This window comes from Haliaeetus leucocephalus, unplaced genomic scaffold, assembly GCF_000737465.1.
Source record: "Haliaeetus leucocephalus isolate CR32 unplaced genomic scaffold, Haliaeetus_leucocephalus-4.0 Scaffold577, whole genome shotgun sequence".
Taxonomy (NCBI): Eukaryota; Metazoa; Chordata; class Aves; order Accipitriformes; family Accipitridae; genus Haliaeetus; species Haliaeetus leucocephalus.
The window spans coordinates 4,687,318-4,712,106 of record NW_010973013.1 but is presented as its reverse complement, the minus strand read 5'-3'; the positions used below and the strand labels follow the sequence as shown (position 1 = coordinate 4,712,106).

The 24,789-nt window shown below is 38.2% G+C and overlaps 1 protein-coding gene across 1 annotated transcript in view; it reads left to right on the top strand.

Annotated features, from left to right (window-relative positions):
- The window catches only part of NRXN1 (neurexin 1), a 468,961-nt gene that overhangs the window by 104,295 nt on the left and 339,877 nt on the right, over nt 1-24,789 (top strand). The window contains exons 10-11 of the mRNA XM_010577779.1: nt 5,947-6,120; nt 11,714-11,833. Of these exons, the coding sequence (XP_010576081.1) occupies nt 5,947-6,120; nt 11,714-11,833 (294 nt within the window). The remainder of the gene's footprint in view (nt 1-5,946; nt 6,121-11,713; nt 11,834-24,789) is intronic.

Here is a 24,789-nt window from a genome sequence, read left to right as displayed (position 1 = left end):
GGAGGTTGTCTATTGTGTTTAAGTCAGTGCATATTCACTCTGTGTGAGAGTAGTTTAATTTCACATTTCAGTTGCCTCAAAAATACCATAAGTGGGGATTGTGTGGGTCTTCTTATGTTGAGTTCTACCTGGTACTTCATTGTGCAACTATCGAGATACTACAAAGCAATTTCTGTTGATCTTGTAACAGTCCATTTTATGAAGGACTTGAAGAAAGTGCGCACTTTTTTTCTTTCGAGATTAGACTTTCCCTATCGTATTTCTCAGTCTTTGCACTATTCATTCCTCTTTGCCTGCCTGAGGGAAGAAGCTGTTATATGCTTGATCATTTTGAAATAGCATATTTGGAGAAAAGTGTGCCTGACACTTTGGCTTCACCACAGCCAGATGTTCCTTTGTATTTTCATACATCAAGTAAAGGAATTGCGGAGATGGCTGTTGTGCTTTCAGAACCCACCATGTTATGCCAGGGCTCTCCATCTCTTTTTCAGGGACTAATACCGCCCTAGTACACTGCAGAAGCACTCTTGTTCCTAGCTGTAGTAGTGATTTAGTACAATGTGATGTTAGAAACACAACAGAGAAACTTCTAAAATGAAAGAGAAATTAAGAGAATAGCTGAAAGTACAGTAGAAACAAGAGCACAACAAGACACGAAGGGAAAGAATGTCTGCTTTTGGAGAGATTGATGGATTTGAAGATGCCTTTGTGCAGCCGTATAAAAATATTCCAGGGATATTGCCTTTACGAGTTATGAAAAAGCCAACCCACAATTCCTTCTACTGTTTTATTTCCTCTTTTTTTTGTTGTTTTCATTCATAGTTTGAACCATATTTGAATGAATGGTGTTCATTTCTTGTAAAGAATAGTGCTCAGGAAATGAACACCAGATATGTACAACAAAACATACAGATTTTGGAGAGTAGAGAAGCCTAACTATATCCTGGTTAAACTACTTGTTCCCTGAGCAGTATTTACATGTTGCTGTTACCATTATAAACACATGGATAATAATTTCCTCTCTACTAGTGCCTGAAAACAATGGTAGTCATTAAATTAAGTGAATAGTTTTTTTCCACCAGCACGTATCACATAAGAATTCTTGGGTGTCAACATGAATTAGGAAAGGAGGAAAGTCTATGAGGTGACCTCCCAACCATGTCAGTAGTGCCAAATAATAAGATACTTCTGCTACTTATTCAGAAAAGAAATAAATAGAACATCATCTTCAATTTTTATTTTACATTTCTTTGGTTTAGCATTTGAAAAGTTCTTATTTTGAAGAAATATAGAGACTTGGGATAAAAAAAAGGATGAGTTATTACAGAAGGATTTGGCAGTATTTGTTTCACCAACAGTTGTGTGTGACTCACTGTTGTGTGGCGTTTGTGCATTTTTTCATAAGTGTGATTCCAGTAATTAATACATTGAGAACTTGGGTTCATTTATTAGCTAGCAGTTTGTTTCTGTGTTAAATTCACTTGTTCCTCAAAGCACAAATTAGCTGTAAGTCAGAGAAGAGATACACAGGTGTAAATAGGAAAGCTCCTGTTGGAATAAATGAAGATCTGCATTACCTGTAAAAGACATAAATCAAACCCACTAAACTCAACTCTTTGTCAGTGCTTAGGATATAACTGACCAGTACTATTATTGCCGTCATTTATAGGCATAGCTCTAAAAGTGCTGCCTCCCAGTTGATTCCTCTGGCCTACAATGAACATGCCAGTGAGAAACACTGTAGAATACTTATTTTTTTTGGCCTTAGAAAAATGAAGAGAGGAAAAAATCCTCCCTCTCTAAATAAAAGGGGATAACTCTGTGTACTGACTCTTAATATAAGTAAGAAGAGAGTTGTGAGATTAAGTACTGTGTGCTCTCAAATAAAGTGCTTTATTTGAAGTTTCTTCAGAGATCAAATCAAAATCTTGGAGCACTCTATTCCCTCACATATTTCTGTATTACCTGCTCCTTTGTTTATGCCAGTTGATATATTTTATATAATTTGGTTATTTTCTTCTGTAAATTAAGTAGTCAGGATAGTTATGAAAAAAAACCCAGAGACTTTTTCAGGAACACATTTAAAAATCAAAATAAACTCCAGAAGAAAGTACATGCATGACAGGTAATAGCTAAACTTTAGTTCCAGAAACTATGCTTAGCACTGTAATACAAGTATATCCTTTTCTATATGTACTTAAAAAATGCACATCTGTTGAAAGGAAGAAGTAGAAGAATTGCATTTTCCATAGCGCAGAACTCCTGAAATGGTCACACATTTTCAGTGGTAGCAGTGTTGTGATAGCATTGCATTTAGGCTGCAGCTAGTTTAGATAGTGTCATGATCTCATAGTATTGATCTGATGAACTGTGATACCTCAGTTAATGAAATACCTTACCTGTAATTCATAAGGGTAAGTAGGCAGATACATAGCAGGGGATTAATCCTGGTTTAGAGCGTGTAACATTTCCAGTAGTAAAGCTGTACTTACATAAGAAGTGAAAAAGAGGAGCAAACCTGAGAATTTGTATCATACTGTGTTGATTTCTCTGATCTCTTTTAGTGGGAACAGGGACAAGCTTTTATCTTTTCTGAACCTCTGCTAATGGACTTTCAATATACAAATATTTTCATTAACAACGTTTTCTGCAATTCTGTCTCATCTGAATTTCTAATGGATTGAGTTTTGTAGGAAACTACTTCACTGAGAAGAATGTGAGAATGAAGCATGTGATTAACTGAAATAAAAGTAGCTATGTAAAACATTTGTGATGGCAGATATAAAAAAAAAAAGTGAAAAAAATTAAATAACTTTTAAAATTAAAAATCTGAGTATTAATTCCAGAGCCTATCCGTTAATAAAATTTTGTCTCTGAGAGAAAGTGTGGGTTTATGCCATCAGCAGCAAACTCAAACCATATTTGATATTAAATCTGGGAAAGGTTTAGCCCATAGTCATAAAAAATACTTGTATATACTTTATAAAAGGTGAAGTCTCATAGTCAGTATGGCTGCTCAATACATACGACATGTATTAGTGTAATGTGTTAGCTAGCGCAAAGCAGAACTCGAGTTATTTTGAACATCAACAAAGTTAAAATACTACCCAGAACATGTCTTTGTTTGTGGAAACTATATCTTCAATAGCATATAATAATCCGTTCTAATTATCAATAGTCTTAAGGAACTATAATTAGAGTTGCAGTTTATTTAGATTCAACTTAATGTATCGTACTTTTGTGCATATGATACCTAGTTGAAAATATTCCAGAGTTTGTTTTCAGGAGCAAATATTCTGAGTTCAGGTTCATATGCTGGCACACTGACCTGGGCTTCTACTAGCCATTCATCATAACTGACCGTTGCTATATGACTGTATACAGTAATCTCAATATGTTTGAGGGATGGATCTTAGGAATTAGCAGGGGATCAATCCGAAAGTTTGCTGGTTTAAAGGTTTAACCAATTACAGAATAAAAATGGTTATTTGGACAGTATACATGTTGGGAGGTTTAAAAAGAGGTTGCACGTGTCATGCACAATAGACCAAGTTTAACCTTTTTAGCATAGGAGTCATTTTCTGGGTATTGTTCTCTGGAGGTTTCCCTCTTTTCAGTCTGTTGGAATCAATTGAGATGAATTACCTCTCATTCTGAGCTGACAATCACTGAAAGCACAGAACTTCACTTTTGAAGGGTTTCACTTTCTAGATGTTCCACCTGAGAAAAAGATGAAGAACCTTTATCATGAGGCAAGAGTTTTTACTTTGTTTCTAGTTCAGCTGATTGAAAAATATAGAAGTTTTTCTGCTGTGAATGAATTACAGCCCATTTGTGGGAACATATGGATCACCATATTTTATTCTGTTATGTCTAATATCATGCTTCTGAGATTTATACTGTACCTCAAAGCTCTAGAGGAAAGCAATACCTTACTTTTCAAATTATTTACGGAAAATGGAAAAAGCTTGAGGTTTCTTAGTATATGATGGTATAAAGGTTGCTAAGACTTTTGGTTCCATGGCTTATAAGATTAATAATATGCATGGTCCTAAGCTTTTTATCTCTATTTCACTAATTCAAATACAGTTGAGTTTTAAGGCTGGTATGTAGTGACTCAAAATTTTTCACAGTCTGATAGACGTTTGTTTGTTTCGGGCCATTTCCTTGCAGGCAAACTGTAAACCATTACAAACAGCACTAAATTGTGCTCCCTTGTGAACAGGCGAGTATGCCAGGAGAACCAGGAAAAGGTGTGACTGAGGCTTATACCGATAAGAGGGAGATTAAAATTAGCCACATGGGGTAGCGGTGATAGCTAGTACATTCTGAGTGCTGTCGCTGTTAAATCTGCCTACAAAGCTCAGTAGACACTTAGGAAATGAACAATTTTGCATTTGAGGTGATGCAGAAACGCTCTTTGGTACATCCCGTGGCCTAAGCTCCAGAATCACCCAGGCTGGGAGACAAACTGGAAAGCACAACATAGATTACGATGTACATTCAGATAGTCTGTTGAAAATGTATGCTAGCGCAAAACACGTCATCAGTGAGGATTTAATGAGTAGGTAGAGTAAGAATTTTGTTCCTGGGCGATGCTTGAGAGTCAGATGCTCCCATAAGCACCTTCCTTCAAACAGGTTTAATGCTTCTCAGAAGCTCAGACGGTTGGTCCTCTTGCCGTGTGCCCTGTAGAGCAAGCTCAGAGCACTCACACCTAGCTTGCAAAGCCAGCTGCTTTTTCTGAGTTAGAGGATAACAGAGCAGGACAATAAACTCATGCAAGATGTAGGAAACCACAGTTTTATTCCTTTCTGTCTATGACTGAAGGAATCAAGCACATCTTGCCTGCCGGGAGAAGGACTGAAGGCTTTTAGCTAGGGCTGTGGTCACGCTGAGCATGCTTCCCCTCTCTGGACAAGCAAAGCTCAGATTCTTTTCTGCAGCATATATTCGGCTGCAGGTACGGAAAGCACCTAGTTAAACCTATAGTCTGACACTTCAGGCACACTTTAGGGAGGTAGGTTGCGTTGGTTTGAAAGATCACTCTTCTGCCTGCCAGAGACACCTAACACGTGAAAGAAAGGCACAGCCTGAATTGCTTTAAAACAAAAAAGCGTCTCCCCCTCGCTGTTTAAGAGAAAAGTTATAGTTATGTCCTTTCAAAGTAAGTCTCAGAGCTATGAATTACTCAAAGGAGGCAAAGCACTAGCTTTCAGTCCCGAGTAAGTTGCCTGAGGTTCGTCAAAGGGAGCTGTTTATAATAGGTGTCTGTTGTCAGAATTATTTTTGGCAATAAAATTGTGTTTGCTCAGTGTGCAGATTGCCATTTTTAAGGCATCAATTTCCCCCTGTTCCCACGTGACTGACACAGGGTATGAATCTTGGTGGGAAGAATCAGTTATTTCACCGCTTAACAATGGTATCCCTAAGTTTCTCCTTAGATGTGTCCCTAAACCCTTTATTTCTTGGAGTGCTTTTAAATGGATTGTTTTGGATGTGTGGCCTTCAAGTGGATCTTGGTGCTCCGCTTATTGCCATAAATGTCAGTGTGCTGGATCCATAATCGAGACGATCTGTGGTCACGTTCCCTGAGTGTGCTAACAACGTGCATCAGTGCTAGATGTGTTTCTAGATGGAGATTCTGTGACTGAATCCTCATCTGTGAAATTTCTCCTGTCTATGTAAGCCGGCACATAAATAACATGTCCAGTTACTTCGAAGTAATTAGTCATACAGATGTGAAGTCTACATATGCATTTGAAAAAATATAGTCCTGCGATGTCTTTTCACATCATATATGCTCTCAGTGCTTTCGTCTACATTTATTTTGAGGAATGTTTTTCTGATACACCTGTCATTCAGCACAAAAAGGCCAGACGATCAAACAGGTCAAAGATTCTACACGGGTTTTTTCTGTATCTAATATTTATTTTTCCTTAACAGGTGATTTGTATATTGGAGGAGTGGCCAAAGAAATGTATAAGTCCTTGCCAAAACTGGTGCATGCAAAAGAGGGATTCCAAGGCTGCCTTGCATCAGTTGACTTGAATGGACGGCTCCCTGATCTTATCTCAGATGCTCTCTTCTGCAATGGGCAAATAGAAAGAGGATGTGAAGGTATTAAATGTGCTGATTTTTTTATAGCATAGTGAAAGTATTGTGCAAATCCTGCAGTTTTGTTGATATGTACACTCCATATGTGGAGAGACTATATTTTACCTGCTTCTAATTGATCTTGTTTGACCCTTTCTTACATAAAGACTGCATTTTTTTTTTAGTATTATGGAGACAAGTGTGTGCCTGCCCTACAGCACAGAGATTGATCTGAGAACATGAGTTAACTTCTTAAATGTTTAATATAGGTTCCATCCTTCTCCAGTGGCAAGATATTTTGCATGTTTTTCATTTACTTCTGATGTATTTTAATTAATGATAGAAACAATAACAATTAGTTTCAATGAAGTCCTTTATATCTTTATATCTTCACTTAGGCATTAGCTAATGCTGAGACATTAGCTAATTAATTCCATTTTTAAAGCAAACATTGAGTTGATTAATTCAAGGCTAATTTATGAAACTGTTTAAGATCAATCTTCCATCTTCTCTATTTTTCTCACCCCTGAGATTTGTATTGTCATGAGCCTTCCTATCTGAAATCAGTAACAGCCAAATATGTTTTATCTCACATTTTTTATGTCTTTATTGACTCATCTGGAATATCACGGAATTTAAGTGAGGACAGAATTAGAAGAGGTGTATTTCTAATTCAGGGGTGTCAATCTCGAGCTATTTTTCCAGCTGTCATTTAATCCCACGTTATTTTTACTATGATTTATGGAATAACTTAAATCGATTCTCTGTCCCTGCATATATATATTATTCACATAATTCTGAATTTTGTGTCTATGTTCAATTTTATGTGTTCTTCCCTCTCTCAAGTGCCATTCTTCTCTGGACAGAAAAATGTGTAAATGACACTGTAGAATTTCAAGTTGGAAACTTGATGATTTTGATATCAAGTTTGTTAAGTTTGCAAATAGACACTGTAAAAAATCCAAGCTGAGCTGGGGGGTTTCCGCAAGCTTCATGAGATAAAGCTTTCTGGTGGATAAATTTTGTCTCCTATTTTGCATACAGTATGCTCATACAGGTGGAAATTTCTTGTTCTTTACCCGCTACCTGTAGTTAACAGTATAAATTCTATTGATAGCACATAGAAATATGTAAAACTCACAACTTATTATTCTGTAGCTTTAGTGTCTATTTATTTCTATCAGGAATGGAAAACTATGTATAAATTAGTTTGTCACTGAGTTTGGAAAATTAGATTCTGCTTTCTCAATGAAGTTAGCAAGTTCCACGCCTGCACCATCCCTTCAGAGAGTCAAAGTATGCCTTAATTCCATTATGCATTTCATAGCTTCTTTTGAAATTATGTCATTTCCTAAATGAATTTTATGTACTTCAAAGAAATATTGCTACAGGCCTAGACTGCACGTTCACCTTTTAAACTAGTGGCACAACTCAGCTATCAGTGAATTTAGTAAAGCTACCAACAATTTAATAAAGGCCATACAAATAGTGTCCTTTTTGGTGGAGAGTCAGCTTTTTCTGACACCAAAAGCATCTGACGCAAGCAAAATGGTCAAACCAGATGTGCTGCCTGGCTCCCAGAGAACTGCCTCATCAAAAGTCTTTTGCCCGCAAAAGGAAATCTTTAACAGCGTGGAATGAAATATTCCCTTCTGACTTTTCTGCTTAACCCTTGCAAGTTAACTCTTTAGTCTCACCTGTTTACTTCAAGTCTTCCTGTCTGACCCATCTGTCAGTCTCTTGTCTGCAGATCACGGATCAGATGTACAAAAAAAAACATTCTCACACCTAAAATATGATTTAAGTCACTTGCAAGTTTAGTTGCCTCCTAGCAGTCTCTTGTATGCCTCAAGCTGCCCGTAGCTCTGCTGCTGTGTGCAGACGGGACTGTCTCCATCCTTACGGAACTGAGCAGTTTCGCATCTATCTCATGCTGCAAGGGGATGTGTAAGCTCTGTAAGTCCCCCGAGATGGCGAGTCCAAAGAGCTCAGGACGCAGCAGCAGAAGTAATTTCAAAACAATAAGTACTAGTTGCTGCCACTCTTGATCCAAAAGACAGCTGGCTGTACCGGTGGATATATGCCCTTTGTTAAGGCATCAGCCTGCTGCAAAACCTTTCCGGAGAAGTGAGGCACCTGGATTTGGTGTTCTTCAGACTCTTATGGGATTGAATTCCCCACCTTTCTGGTATTAAAAAAAAAAAACAACCCCAAAACACACAAAAAACAAAAAACCAAACTGGGGTGAAAGCTCTTTTTCTCTCCTCTGTCAAACTGTGAAGCCATGATGTACTACCAGTTAATTTTCTGTTAGGATTTTGTTCTTTAAGTAGTGATATTTCTCAATAACTTTACTGTCATAAGTGCATGTTAAAAGTTCGTTCTTTGAAACATTTTTTGCAAACCCACACGTGGGATTGGTGTGGCAAGTTGTAAGGCTTGCATTTCAAAGTTTCAGCCACAGGCAGACAGGTATCTCTGTTCTCTATCATTGAGCACTGAATATAATTTACACTTGGCTGAATCTACCTTGTTGACAAATTTTCAATGGCTAGAACAGAAACTACTAACAGCTAGAAACATAAATATGCTAATTAGCTCTTCAAATTGTTAACAGCAAACCCCAGAGCCAGGTTGTAAGTGTCCAACCTGTTTTTCTCCAGTCAAATCCATTGTACTTTCTTAACACATTTTGAATAAAGCAGAATTATAGAAATTACAGAATGATAAAAACATAGTTTTAATCTATTTAGGAGGAAAATGCACTGTGTGCATGCACGTGCATATATATTATGATTTGCATATTAAATGTACTATATGAAAAGTTTCAAAGTATTAACATATGTGAAGATTCTTGGTGGTGAAATATGGAATTTGTTTTTGCAATACGCAGTAAAACATTGAACATGCTACTTAATAATGCTTTTTGTGTGATATATAACGTGTAAGCCCTCAATTAAAAAGTCTGCAGTGAAGACTGAATAAATTAGAATATTTAAATTGAATGTGAATCAAAATGTGAGTGCTTGAGAAGAGCGTATTACAGTATTTTTTTTAAATAGCTTAGTTCTGTAATATATATAGGAAAATATGAACCTGTTATGGTAGATATTATAGTATTTACTGACATTAAACAGTCCTCCTCTGCTCTTTAAAAAAAAAAAAGCCTACTTTTAATAAAAATTTCTTACATGTAAGCTAGTCTTGATGGCGATTTTTGAATAATTACTACTATAGATAAGCCAAAAGCGCTAAGAATCTATTTCATAAAAAGTAAAATACCCTGCTTTTTAACTAGATCATAACTGTATTTTTTTCCAAATATGTGTGTTTTAACATGCACTTTTTAATGTGCCTACAGGGTCCTGCAGTTTATGTACTTTTAAGTCCTTGTGACTTTTGCTCTACTTTTGCAAAGATGAGGAAATTTAACATTGCATAACTAAAGTGTAAATAAATGCATGAATATATAACATTTAAACACCTACAGATATTTTCACTTCATCTTTGTAAAGTTTCTGAGTAGCAGAATCTGGTGAGAAAAAAATGTGTCTTGTCTTGTCAGCTACGGGATTCTGTCATTATAATCCCCAGCTCAAGAGAGGGTGATGTAATGCCCAAATGTTTAAACTTCTGGGCTCAAAACTCCAAAGAAAAGGAAATCACTGTCCTATGTCTACCTATTGCAGTGAATCAGTTATAGGTATTATTATTATTTGAACAGGAGAAAATAGGACAGTTAATAGTTTTGCCCAAACAGGGAAGCAGCGTGCACTGCCCTCATTTGCAATCACCCTGGTTCAGAGGTGTGCTCGAGCACAGTCTCATTTAAAGCAAGAGGCCATTGAACTGTCTTTAAATCATATTGATATGGATTTTTCTAAAATACCGGTAACTCAAAAGAAAATCCCACACTGAGATGTTTGAAGGAGTCAGAATATGAAAGAAGGGTTAAGTGGATTTCTCTCCACAGGATGATTTAGGCTATTTATATAATCTTTGGACCAGTTTTGCCCTGTCATCGAAGGCTAACACTGGGAGTTTCAAATGGATATTGATGTGTCTTCTCCAAAACAATTTAGGACCATTTTATAATCCCAGAACCAAATTTTTCCTTGTAGCATCAGGAGTCAGTGTGAAATGTGTGTGAGAGCTCCTAGTAATCTGTAGTTCACGGTCTGTATTTCGGTCTTCATTCACCAGTCATGAAGAAAGGGCTAGAAAAAAGAAAGACCACAGAGGATGACGGTGCTAATTATTTTTGAATTCAGTGTATCTGAACATGACAAATGGCTAGTCAGGATTCAGCCATGCATTTACTCTGCTAATGCATTCATATCTATCCAAGGAAGAAAAAAACCCAACTTTTAATTTTCCTTCATTACATGTCATCAGCTCAATTAACCATTATATTTGTAGTAAAATACTGGCAAATTACGGCTTTCTTATTTTGGCTTGCCTGAAGATTTATGGCTATTAGCATTAATTTGTTTGCATTATATGGCATTTCTTTCTCTCTTTAACAGCAGCATGCACTTTACTCTGAATGTTTTTTTTCTGTGTTTGCTGCCATTTCAATATTGCTTACTAACATTTAATATATTTTGCTTTTTTATTTTGCTGACAAAGTTGCATTGATGAAAGCTGATTTGCAAGGTAGATAGCCCTATGTGTATTAAACAAGACTGAAACCCCCCATGCACAGTTGGATTTCTGCAATAAACGCTCTGTACATTGCAGAACTAAAGTGTGTTATTTTGTTTCAGATTTTGTCTTTCACACCTCTAAAACAATGGGCTACATGAAACTTCATTTTCCAGCCTAGCTTGCATAAAGGCTTTCAGTCTTGAATATGTTTGTATAGTGATTGCTTTAGTGCTTTGATCATTCCTTTTCAAATTTCTTTATATTTTAGTAGTCTAGTTATGATTCTTTAGCAATAGAGTAGCTTTGTTTTCATGCATATGTCACATTTTGGCATGCCAGTTCATTAGTCTGATTTTCTGCATTTCCCCATGAAAAAGGAACCTGCATGTGATCCCCGAAGCATGTGAATCAGTACTTGCCAACATTCCTGCCAAAGAATCCCAAACTCCTCTTAATTTCAGACCTAAATCATTTAAAATAATTTGTGGGATTAAAAGCATCGTATAGCGTAGTCTCATTTTATTATTTCTTTTTTATTTTGTTTTGAATTTTATTTTCCAGTCTTACTTTCATCTCCCAGAGCTTTGCTTTCTGTGGCATCTGGCTTTGCTGTTTGAAATGTATTTACAGGAAAAAATAATAAAGTTTTTAGAAAACATTTAGCCAGTTAATGGTCTGACACGACATTAACAGATAACTTGCGACAAAGTTACCGTTCCTACTGGACCTGGAATAACTCTGCTTCAGTTTGTTCGTTCTTGTGTGCTTGACTCCTCAATCTTTAAAACTAAAGCAAAAGCACCCTTTTAATATTACATGCTGCTTCAAAATCAGCAAGTTTATGTGCATTCGACTTGGTAACTCTTTGCTCATTTGATTTGAGATGTTGGCAGCTAGTTAATGTGATCCAGCGAGAAATACCTTTCTTTGGAAGACAAAGTGCAAGTCCTTTTTTGTATGTTCTCATCAGGCCCCAGCACAACGTGCCAAGAGGATTCATGTGCGAACCAGGGAGTGTGCTTACAGCAGTGGGATGGATTCAGTTGTGACTGTAGTATGACCTCCTTTAGTGGACCATTATGCAATGACCGTAAGTACGCTAAAAAAATGCTGATCTGAATGCTTGAGAGCTTGAAGGCAATATTTGAAGCAAGTGTCTGAAGCTTTATGTTATTTTCATATTAGATATTTAAATGAACTGGCAAACCCTGTGAAAATCTGTGAGGCTTGTGGGAAGAACATAGCTAAAATATACAGTATAAATTTTGGACAATGTGCAGTTTCAAACGCGGACAGAATTTGGCTTTATTACACTTGATTGCATGTCTAATATACTGATGGTTACCTGTTTGAAATAATCCCTTTCCTGCATAAATGTTACAAATGTTTTTTTTCCCAACTGAAAAAACCTTTTACATTTTATTATCTTAAGCTATATTGTAATTTTGTAGCATTATATCATGAGGGCTATAATTACTGTGAAACAGTTGACAAGGCTCATTATCTCCCTTTGTAGATTTCTTTAGGTGACACACTAAGCATGCCAATAATAAAAGCATGCTGAGTATTTTAGTTCTTTTAAATTTCATCTGAATAAAACTACATAACATACACCAACCATCTGGTCTTTCAGGAAAAGCTTAAATGTGTCAAAAATAAGGGGCCTGATTCACCAGTGTCATAATCTAGTTTTATTCCAATCTAGCCTTATTGATCTAAATAGAATTATGCAGAAGTGAAAGTAGAATAGTAATGCAAGAGCCATAATGATCCACGGTAGCTGATTAAAGCGAGCTACTGAGTTTTCTTTTTAACTCATCGCATTTGAAATATCCAAATGTTGCACATTTTTATATCCATATGAAGAGGGAATTTCTGTAAGGCTAAGCATTTTCATTTCTATTTGTATACATTTATCTGAATGAATGACTGATGGTAGAAAGTGTTGATATAACCGTCAAGCATTTTGGATTTTTATGTCTTGTTCTGGTTCCCACTCTACAGCAAGGTGTACCTTCTCGGACAAACCCTGAAATAACACGATAATTATAATCTGAAAAGCTTTTGGCTCAAATTGTATCTAGCACAAGGCTAGAAAATGAATTATGTGTAAAAGCTACATTAATTATTCTCGTGAAAGTTCCACTTTTCTACTCTTGACCATGTTTGAAAACTATGAAAGGGACTCATCTCAGTCTGTTTCTCTGCAGTTGCTCTCATGGTAGAAATGAAATGTGGTATCAAAAAACTTTTGATAATTTGAGCACAGGTTTGGGTTTACTTTATGTATATGAATTTGCCCTTCCCAGCAATGTGAGTGATTAGTCATACTGCTGAACATTTATTTTTAAAGATTTCAGTCCCCCTGTCTGCTACAGGAGGAAATTATTTGTTTCTATTTTACTTTTAAGTTGTTATTTCTGTTCTTCTGTGATCTTTGAGTTCTTCAAAAAGTAACTGAAACTATGAATAAGAAGTTATATATTCCACATCTAACAAAGGAAAAACTCTGTTTATAAATTTGTCTTATAGTAACTGATGTCTGGACCTGGAATATTCTATGAATTATTTCTTCAAGTGATAGGTCTTGCATAAATTTGGTGAACTGAAGAACTTACGTAAAAAAGATATTTATCTGTGAAGGGTCATTTGTATGGTAACATTATGGACTACATTGCACACAATCAGATAATTCTCAATATATTATTTCTGATGATGGTAAAGGAGTACCTTCAGTACAGGGCTGCCAAATCCACTTTTTTTTTTTCCCAGATAATTTTTTTTTAAATGTTCCTCTATCACAAACATGAAATATAAATTTATCCTAGATATGGATGTTTTGTAATAGAATACAGAGTCTGGTGTATATATAGTATGTTTGGTTTCTGCTTTATCTTGGCTCCTCGGCTTAGTTCAGATACCAAAAATCTGCAAAGCAAATCTAACGAGAGAGATTTTTCATAATGGTATGTGTGAGGGAAAGGAGGAGAAATGATGTTGTAATCTCAGTGTCATCTAGATGCTCCTAGACTGTTCTCTGCTGTGTTTGGGAAGAGCATAATGGGAAGAGGAACGGTGAAATGTTACTACAGTTTTAAGTAACTTGCATAGGCTGCACACCACAGGCTAAACTTCTGCAGCACTGAAGTAAGACAAATTCTCTTCACATGAAGAAAGATTATCTCAGGACAGGTCTGGAATAGCCCCTCTTGTTGCTGAAAACCACATCTCCTTCAGAAGGACGTAGGCATGCTCCTGAGCGGTGTGTGCGAGCAGGTTTCTGTTGCAGATCACACATGGAGGGAGCAATGCTGGTTGACGGAACCCAACCCAAAATCCAACCCAGTATTGCTACACAGACAGGTCCTTGGCTTACTTTACATTTGAATGTACTGTTTTATGTAAAATGGAGTATTCGGGACATCCAAATCTCATAGGTAGACATAGCGGTCATAAGTGAAACAGTTAAAAGTAGCCAGTTTATGGAGACTGTATTGGATGTCCATGTCCAGATGTTGGCAGCGGGGGGCTGCAGGGTGGCCTTGGTGAGGACGGGCCAAGACTGCCCCATGCCGGGCATGGCCAGCTCCTACGGAACCACCACTGGCCACGGCTCAGTCCCTCGGCCAAGCTGGGGGCACATCTGTGAAAACATGCTTAGAAAGTATGCCATTCTTACCAAAATGCTGGACAGATGAAGGAGGGGGGAACAAAAAGAGTGTCAAACAGCCGAGGGAACGCCAAGGTCAGAGCAGGGGGAGTGGGCCCTCAGCCAGGATTAACCCACCGCACCTCCCTGTTATTTTGTTCCACCGGTTCTCAGGGAATATATTTGAGTAGAAATTTCAGAGTGACAAAATGGCTGAAGTGAGAGGGGACCTGTGGATATCATCTAGTCCAACCCCTCTGCTCAGAGCAGAGTCAGTTGGTACAGCTTGTCCAGGTCTGTGTCCAGTTGGGTTTTGAGTATCTCCAAGGATGGAGACTCCACAACCTCTCTGGGCAACCTGTGCTAGTGCTCAGTAGCCCTCACAGTACAAATATTTTCCTTATATTTAAATGAGATTTCATGTATTTCAGTTTGTGCCTATTACTCCTTGTCCTGTCACTGGGCACCACTGAGAAGAATCTGTCTCTGTCTTCTTTACTCCCACCCATCAGGTACTTTAAAACATTGGTAGGATCCCCACTGAGCCTTTACTTCTCCAGGCTGAACAGTCCCTCTCTTCATGTGAGAGATCCTTCAAGCCCTTAATCACCTTTGTGGCCCTTTGCTGGACTTATCCCAGTATGGTCATCCTGCTCTTCCACTGGGGAGCCCAGCAGTAGGAGGTAGTGCTCCAGATGCATCTCAGCGGTGCTGAGCAGAGGGGAAGGATCACACCTCTCAATCTTTCTGCGACATTTTTCCTAATGCAGCCAACGAGGCTGTCAACCTTCTTTACCGCAAGAGCACGTTGCTGACTCGTGTTCAACGTGGTGTCTATCAGGATGCCCAGATCCTTTTCTGCAAAGCTGCTTCCCAGCTGGTCAGGCCACAGCCTGTACTGGTGCATGGGGTTATTCCTCCCCAGGTGCAGGATTTGGCATTTTCCTTTGTTTTACGAGGTTCTTGCCAGCCCGCTTCTCCAGCTTGTCAGCATTCCTCTGAATGGCAGCACACGCATCTGGTCTATCAACCACTCCTCCCAGTTTTGTATCACCTGCAGTTTGTGTAAGTGTGCACAAGTTACCTTCCTGCATTTGGGTTGATACTTTCAGCATGTTTCCCATAGTAACCTCGGTGCACAAAGATTTGACACGCATCATTCGTAGGCTTTGCAATGTACAGGTTTCACGTGTATCATTCTTGTCTTTAATTTCCAAAACAGAGTTTGGAGGAAATAATGAGAGAAATAGTTTCTTGAAAAGTGTTATAATATGTTCTACTAATACAGCGTGCAAGAAGTTTCTTTAGTCTTTCCTATAACAGCAAATTATTACTCCTGTGCTGTTCAGTGTATTATTCCAGGTGAAAATGTGCACAGCTTAAAATGAAGATTTTTTTAAAAGTTCTCTCAAAATAAGCACCATGTGAGGCAGGTTGGTTGTTTCCCAGTCCAGGAGTGTCCTCTGTGTGTTGGCTAGAGAGAAGGAAAAGATTAGGAAATGTACTCTCTGTAGAAAATTACCTGGGCCAGCCAAGGGTGAGGCTACAGTTTTACGACTGTAGTCAGTCACACCCACAGTTCATCCCACAACATCCACCAAAGTTTTGCTTAGTTGCAAATCTCAGTACTCCACTACTGTGAGTATGGAGTGCCTCTAAGCCTCTATGGTGGCACAAGTGGGAACATTCTGTGTGCTGCAGTTTCCTATTTGCTGGAAGATAAACAAGGCAGGGGAAGTTTTGACCCCTAGATGCTATACAGATTATCATTTTCTCTTTTGATGTGATATGACACTTGGAGATTCAGGGCAACAGTGCTCTTTAGATGTGATAGACAGAAGTGTTACACTGGTAAGTGTAAAGCAGACCAGTAGCAGTTGTTCCTACAAAATGGGATTATATAGAAGACTGTACTAAAAGGACAGTTAATGGCTGTTCTTACAAATGGATGGCTGCATGCAACTCCTCAGAGAAAATACATCATGAACATCGTATTTCTAACAGCAGGTTATGTAGTGAAAGCTATCCTCCCAGGGAATTCAGCATTTTTATAAGAGTAGGGTTGAAAATTACTCTGGCAAAACAAAACAAATCTCTAAGAGATTATCTGCTTTCTATAAGTTTACATCTGTTTTTACTTGGGCAGTCTTTAAATATAGCCATATTAGTGAATGTAATGGCATGTTTGTGGAAACAAATACTGCTATTATGGCATGGAAAATAGCAGACATAACAACATTGTCACATTACATTAGTATAGAAATGTTCTGTGCCAAATTACAGGGCAGCTTGAACACTGTTACCATAAGGGAATAATGTATTGGCGTTGTACTTGTGATGGTATAGCTAACACTGTGTCAACACTTCCATTAAAATCCATTTCTGAAGGGTTAGAACTTCACCACGCAGTGTCTTCTGACTAGGAATTTGACATTCTCTACCACTGTGAGTAACAAAAGTTCTCCTATTTTATTTTGACTTTTTACCAAGAAAAATCAAAAGCCCTCATTTAAATGGAGAACTGTGTCAATATTACAAAATGGGTTCACGTAAAACATGTTTGATTTTCTCGATATTGGATTGCATTATAAAGATACTGCCTTTCAGCTAAGACTGTAGCTGTGGTGATGGTTAGATTTTATTTTAAATGTGTTTGGATGTTAATATAATAATTGTCGTGTATCGGGACGACTTAATTGGAGATTGGACAAGGAGTTCAAGGAAAGCGTGCTAGGAAAAGATGGAATCCACCTGCCAAGGTGGGCCAAAAGCACCTTTGCCACAAGCTGGCCAACCTGGTGAGGAGAGAGCCAGGACTAGGAATGGTGGAGAACGGAGATGGCAGCTCCCAAGAAAGTGAGGAAATAGTGGACTGAGTGTGATGGAACGGTATGGAGCTCTGCCCAGGGACAAGTGATGAGCCGGCTGAGAACTTATGGGTTAGGGTTAGAGGGCAGACCAATGTCTAGTATGGTGTGATGTGTATCTGTTAAAAACTGCTTGATAAGGAGGAATAAATAGATGAGGCCTTCTTCACACAAGTTGAAGAAGCCTAGTATTCGCAGACCTAGTCCTCATGGGGGATTTGAATTACCCCACTCTGCCAGAGAGGCAACAGAGCAAGGCACAAGCAATCTAGGAGATGTCGGGAGTGCATTTACTTGCTGACACAGGTGATCAAGGAGCCAACGAAGAGAGGCACACTGCTAGATCTCATACGTACAAGCAAGGACAAGCGGATCAGGGTTGTGATGGTCAGGAAGTTCAGGTCCTTGAGAGGTAGGAGCAAGACAAAAAGCTGGACTTCAAGAGACCAGACCTTGGCCTGTTGAGGGACCTTCTTGGAAGAATCCCATAGGGCCCAGGAGAACTGGTAGATTTTCAAGGATCACTTCCTTGAAGCTGGAGAACCCTCATATACAACCTCATACACAGAAAATCAAGTAAAAGTGGCAAAAGGCAGGAGAAGCCTCTGACAAAACTCAAAAGGGAGTGTGCAAGAGGTGGAAGCAGGGTCAAGTGGCCCTGGAAGAATGTAGAGATGCTGTCCATGCATGCAGGGATGGGGTTAGGAAAGCCAAAGCCCTCTTGGAGTTTCATCTGGCAGGGGATGTGGAGGGGTAACAGGAAGGGCTCCTTCCAGCGGTGAAAGAGCAGGAAAATGTGGACCTGACGCTGAATGGGGTGAGGGAACCTCATGGCAAGGGACATGGAAGAGATGGAGGGACTCGATTTTCTTTGCCTTGGTCTTTACTGGTAAGACCAACCTTTAGCACTTTCAATAATCCCAGGTACCTGAGACCAGTGGGGAAGTCTGGAGGAGGACTTACCTCGGTGGAGAAAGATCAGGTCAGGGAATATCTAAACAAAATGGCCATATACAAATTCCTGAGACCTGATGGGAGGCATCCACGAGTGTCACAGGTCATTGCAATGCTGCTCTTGATTATCTATGAAATGTTGTGGCTATTGGGGGTGGTTCCTGAGAACTAGAAAAAAGTAAATGTTTCTCCTGCCTTCAGGAAGGAGGATCCAGTAAACTACAGGCTGGTTAGCCTCACCTCGATTGCTGGAAAGGTGATGGCAAAAATCTGCCTGGAAGCCATTTCCAAACATATTAGGGACAAGAAGGTTATTAGGTGTAGCCAGTACAGACTTATGAAGGGAAACTCATGTATTATGAAATGACAGTGGATTCGGTACTTAGGTATTTGTTATATTTTGCCAAGCTGACAATCAGTGTTCAGATTTGCAACCATGCTGTGCACTCAAAATTGGGACTGAACCATGTATGTTTCCAGAAGATGAAATCCTAATTATTTCACATTGAACACACTGAACAGTGGATACTTTTGGCTGTTACTGAGGATAGTAAACACTGTAGAAATACATTAGTTAAAGTTTATGAGAGATTTGGATTTTAGAGTATTTGACGTTATAAAAATTCCAGGAGGAACTGAATGATTCTCTCTTCAGTGTAGTGTTTGGAGAGTGCACTAAGTAATATTGAGGTTATACTTTGAACCACAAAACCCCTAAATATTGAGTCAGCATTCAAATTCTGCAATAAGTGAGAGGTTTTATAAACACCAGCCTTCTTCACTGCAGAATCCTGATCAAAACAGGCGCATTCTCACACTGAATGAGACAAGAGTCTTATACTTTGTGAACATGCAATTAGCAATTATGTAATAATCCATATGCAAGGAGGGGTAATTTAAAGATTGCACACAGAAGTGTAGACTTGGCTTTCCTTAGGTTTGTGGTGTTTTGTGTTTAATGTCGTGTATGTGTATATATATTAAAAAAAAAATCACACACTGTATTTATAGTGTATAAAAAATAGGAGTATTTATTATTTTCTCTTATCCATACCACTGACTTTTTACAGTCTTGTGAAGTATCATATGGTGTTGATAATGGATAGTCATTCTGCTCTCATGATGTCTTCCTTCTTCTGGAATGCAAATCAGAGGCTGTTATTCACATAATCTCTGTTTACATTATCAGTCCAGTATTACACAAATGATGGATTTAAATCAATTTACTGCATATATTTCTTTCACATTTATTAATTGATTTGACTGTTATGGATACTGGATACTGCATCTTTTGGACCTTTTGACACCTAGTGTAGGATCAGTCTTAATGCTACGTTTGTGAGAAGGGTATATATGAAATAAAGAAACTTAATTAAAGCAGTGACTGAAAGCTGAACTAACCATAAGAGCCACTCAGTAGTACTTTCCAAAATAATATTATGTATTCCTGGCTAAGACTTTGCAGTTGCTAGCTACCAATGAACATATAACCTGCTATTAAGAAAAGGGATAGAAAATTCCTCAGAGTACTTTAAAACACATTTGATTTCCATCTTCAGTAGCTGAGAATTAAAAAATTTGTCCCTGATATCATACCAGTCTAAATACTTCATATGATTATTTTGCCACAGAGGCTCACAGTACACAGGAGAAATAAAGATAGCTGCACACAAAATTACAATGCAGGGCAAGCTGCTGGAATGAACTAATTGAAGAAATCTCAATTTGTTCAGCCTATCTTATCCAATATCTCTCTATAATGAATATCTGGAATTTCTGGTGACAAATATCAGTGGCCTAATTTGTATAAACTTCAAAGGAAGTAGGACTTCACACACGCAGCCTTGAAAATGCAGAAATGTTGAGGTGTTTGGGAGAATCAGAAAAACTGTAAAAAGAGCAAGGAAAGCAAGACGTGTTGCCTGTGAGCCGTGGCTGTGGGCCAAGATTACTTTTTTTAACTTTTGTTTTTATTGGAATCCTAGTCAGGATGGACTGCACCTTGAGCTGTCAGGCTCCTGTGGCGTTATATGGGAGAACAGGTTGCTCCAGCCAGAACTATGGAGCATGATGCACAGCTGACAACAGTTTTTCAAGGTTTTAGTGGCCCAGCTCTGTTAGGTTTTTTTCTCCTCTGTTTCATGTGGATTTTGTAGTATGTAAGTTTTGGTCTTTCATTAAGATATATCAGTCTATTAATTATGTAAGTTAACAGGCACTTGTAACTGTTTTTGTTGACAGTCTGAAAACAAGTTTTAGAATTTTTTTCTTGTTTACATCCAAATTCTGGAGTAGCCAGGTGAGCTATCAATGCCTAAAATAGTTAAGTATTTTCTTAAATACATTACAAGCTATCCATTTAAAAACTGAAAAGAATAGAAGGTTGTTTGACAGTGATTGTAGAAGCTCTGCGTGTGAGAATATTTCTAACAAGCAGTAATAAGTTAAGTTTTAAGTGGAGTACTTGATACAGAAAAAGCCAAAAAAGAACTTTCAAGGTAGCCAGAATATGTTGTTATAGTTGTGCTTGTAGCTCAGATAGAAGCAATTATGCAACATTTCTGGCCTACTCGGAGGTACTTTCTATTTCACAATATTAAAAATGGAACATAGTGTCAGAAAATTGCAAGCTTCTCTCTGCCTCTGGAGGAATCAAGGGAGTAATTAAATTGGATTTTGGTATGTCAATAATATCTTTCTCTTATTAATGGCATAATAATTTTGTAAATCAAATCCTAGAAGTGTTTCCAGTGTCATAAAGGTGAAAATGATTAAGGGTTAATTAAATATATTCTCATGGAACTAAAATTGTTCTGTTGGGTATCGTTAGACTCCTTTCTCTAGAACTTTCAATTATTACAATTTTATAGCATAGTATGTACAATTCAGGCCTGAAATTTGTGTAGCCAAAAGCTATTCACATTAATAAGCATACTGGACGAGTGCTGTCACTCTTCTTTCTCACAGATTTCTCTGAACATTCTAACAATATCATATATTAAAATCAGTTTTAGGTAACTAGTAGTTTTCTGAACAGGATTAATCACTATACATGGCACAGCTGGAGCAGAAGTTTTACCTCTGGAATGGTGTCAGTCGTTCCTCTCCAACAAACCCCCAAAAAGAGCAATGAGTAAGTGCTAGTTTTTTTAGAAGATGACAGCTGCAAGGGTCGTAAATGGTAAGAAAGAAGAAGAAAAAGCTTTCCCCAGCAGTGTCTTCAATAACCCATAGCATGAGAATAGCTCAAAGTGTATATGGGGAGTTTGGTAATATATATCTATTTTACGTGTAAGATATTTAAGTACAGTGGTACAATGATGCACAATGGTGCTTCAAAAAGATAAAATGATTCAGTCTTTCTGCAGTCTGCACAACTGGACTCAGGTTACTAAGGCAACCTGATCTTCCTCAGCATGTATTCTGGCTTAACGGATAGGTAGGTTAGATTCAAAGTAACTACATACATACGAAGAACTCCTATATTCATTGCAAAACAAGACTTTGTTGGTAGCTTGATACCATCTTCGGACCTTCTGCGTGTTCATTTTTGCCAGGTGCTGCAGAAAATTGAGGCAAAGAGAACCTTTTTTTTAAAAGCAGTGTAAATAAAATGACCTGAATCTTATACGGGTAAACTAAGGTGTTCTGGAATCCGAATTAAAGATCTGCGTGATTCCTCGGAAGCTGAGAATGGAAGCATGTACTGAAGTAATGGCAAGGCACAGAGGAGGACGCATTATACAGACAGTTTTGCAGCTCTCATGATCCTGTTCCCATGCTACAGGATGGATATCGTACCTGGTTTTAACCACTTTGAGCCTGCCAGCTCCCCCTAACCAGCAGTTAATCTAAATGACATTTCCATATTTTTCTTAGCACATACATCCATAAGCGCTCTTATTCTCTCAATGTCACATGTGATGTTTAAGATCCTTCAGTATATCATTTTGACTTAGGCTTATGAATTTTGTATACTGATGTTGTGTTTGGAAGTCTTCATAGCTATTTTCTGCTTAGGTATTTTAGGAAATTATGAAAGACGGTAACAGAGTCAGTAATAACAGTATAAAAAAAATACTGATGGAAGCAGTACTCTTAGGACTGAAGGAATTTTACAAGGTTTTAGTGTCTGGTTGCTTAATGAAGGCAACTGCAAAATGAAGTCCCAGGCTGGGGAAAGCTGCTCCATGTTAAAAGCGGTCAATACCCAGCTTGGATACAGAAAAGTTGGAACTGTAGAAAAGAGGGTGAAGAACAGCTAATGCTCATGAAGCTGTTTGGTGCCCACAAACCCAATTTAAAGGCTGTGTTAAGGATGCTTGTCAATTTGGTGCTAATTCTGGAGGAATCTTCATGCCGCTAAGCTTTATGCTGTCACTCTTTGTAATGAAGCCATACTTTGAATTGAAAACAGGCGTATGAAGCAGCACATCATTTTGCTGTAAACATCCACATTCTAGAAACCACTTGAAATGTATGATATGCGGTATTCAGTGTCAAAGTGCATTAATATTTACAGGTACCATTTGCAAATCATCTTAAGTGCTGAGTCTGCTTTACCACATAAGGAAGTCCTCCCTATAGCACGTTTGTTGTTTTAAAATTCTCTCCCTTTTAAACAGTGTAAATCTTAAGAAACTTCTAATCAGATCAATAGTCTGATATTTGGATTATATTAAATATTTCACAGAGAGGTCAGAGTACTTTGAGTTTGGGAACTTAATGCTGCTCAGAAGTATCGGCTGTGGTGGTCCACTACCTCCTATCCAGAGAGCCTAAAAATAGGAGCCGAAGGCACTCAGTGCCTCTAAAAATGGGGGGGTTGATCACTTATATGATACAGATATTGTCTACTCTCCTTTATTTCCTCTTTATCCCAACTTCTGGATCACCAAAACATGTTAGCCTGGGCTCAGGTTGATTACGGTCATGAATTTTCTTCCAGTCCAGTAGTAACTGTAGGTTGGCTTTCCTGTCTGGTCAAAATTTCATTAGAAAGTTGTTTTTAACCACTGATTCTGTAAGTGGCAGATGGTCATATCTTTGCTCATGTTAATTTGTTTCCTTTAAATACTCATGTTATTTGGTGCTTACTGAAAATAGCCCTTTCTTGTAACTTCATGACCTGTAATCATAGCGGCTGCCACATGTTTGGACTAGTTTTACAGCCAACTCCTGTCTCTGGTTTTGACTCTGGGCCAGAACTCTCCCGAGGAGAATCAGAAGCACCACAACCCTTCAGCGCATCAGAAGGAGCCGAAGGGCCTCCTTAGTCTTTCACCATTATCTGTGTTGTAGACGTATACTTGTCATTAAAGCTCCCCTGTGCTGTTGTATGCTGTACGGCGTACGCACAACAGTTACCTAGTATTTTTGGGAAATGTCAGAACCCCTGCACGAGTATACTTGTGTTTTGCACATGCAGTAAATTGGATGCATTCTAAAAAAAAGTCAGATTTACTGTGCGTGCACAAAGCCATCCGTATAGCTCTTTCACAAAGGGTTCAAGACTGCTCAGCAGTATCAGGCTTGGTACACATAAAGACCTGGTATGCGTAAGGGGAGGGGACAAGGCTGAGATTCCTAAGAACCAGCAGTTCAGCCAAGGTGCTGGATATCTGAAAACCTTGGACAAATACGAAAAATCCTGTAATTTTAGCCAGAATCCCAAAGTCAAAGAAGAGGGTGTTCAAGTGGCTACATGGGTATCTATTTGGTAATCTTCTCCCACCTTCTTGCTCTCCTTGGCCATGTTCTGCTTTAGCACTGAGCTCCAATCTTTCCTGTTTTATTTAGTCTTTTCTTTTTTCTTTTTTTGTCTGCTAAAAGGATGGGGACACATTTTAATAAGCTTTCTTCTGTAATCCTTGAGGGGAAGTCTTTGTAGCAGGAAAATATTCAAAATGATAGTATCTCTGTAATTGAAAGCACTACCAGAGAAAAATGAAAAAGGTTTCTGAATTTGCTGGACTAGTAGTGGCATGTCAGATCAAGTCCAGATACTTTCAGAACTGAGTAGATTTAATTTCTGTACAACTAAGGCCTGGAAATTTTTGAAAATCATAATTTTGGGAAGATTTTACTGAGCAAACATGATCCTATTTCTTCCTGAAATTCTACCCCAAAGCTTTTACCTTTCTTGCCTCTACTTGCTACCAATGTGTATTACTAGTGATACTTAATTTGAACTAGTTAATGCAGCTTTACTGGGATGACAGCCAACTTCAGAGAAAGCTTCCACAGCCCCAACAAATGCACAGGGCCGATAGATGATATTTTCACTGAAGATTAACCTTTTCCTGTGGATGATATTGTATGCCAGACAACAGGGAAAACTTTTGGATACTGATTCATTAGCCTATAACAGAAATGAGGTGTATTGTAGTTTCAGATATCTAGAAGAGATATTTCTCATCATTTGACTATTTCTGCATTGTGAGGTTTTTTGATCCAGCTGACCACAAGATAAATAAGTCATTTAAGGAATTGCTCCAACTTGTTTCTCGGCCCCATTCTCTAGGAAGAACGAAGTCAAGTTTAAGGTTGTCTAATAGTTACAATGCTGTAAAAAAT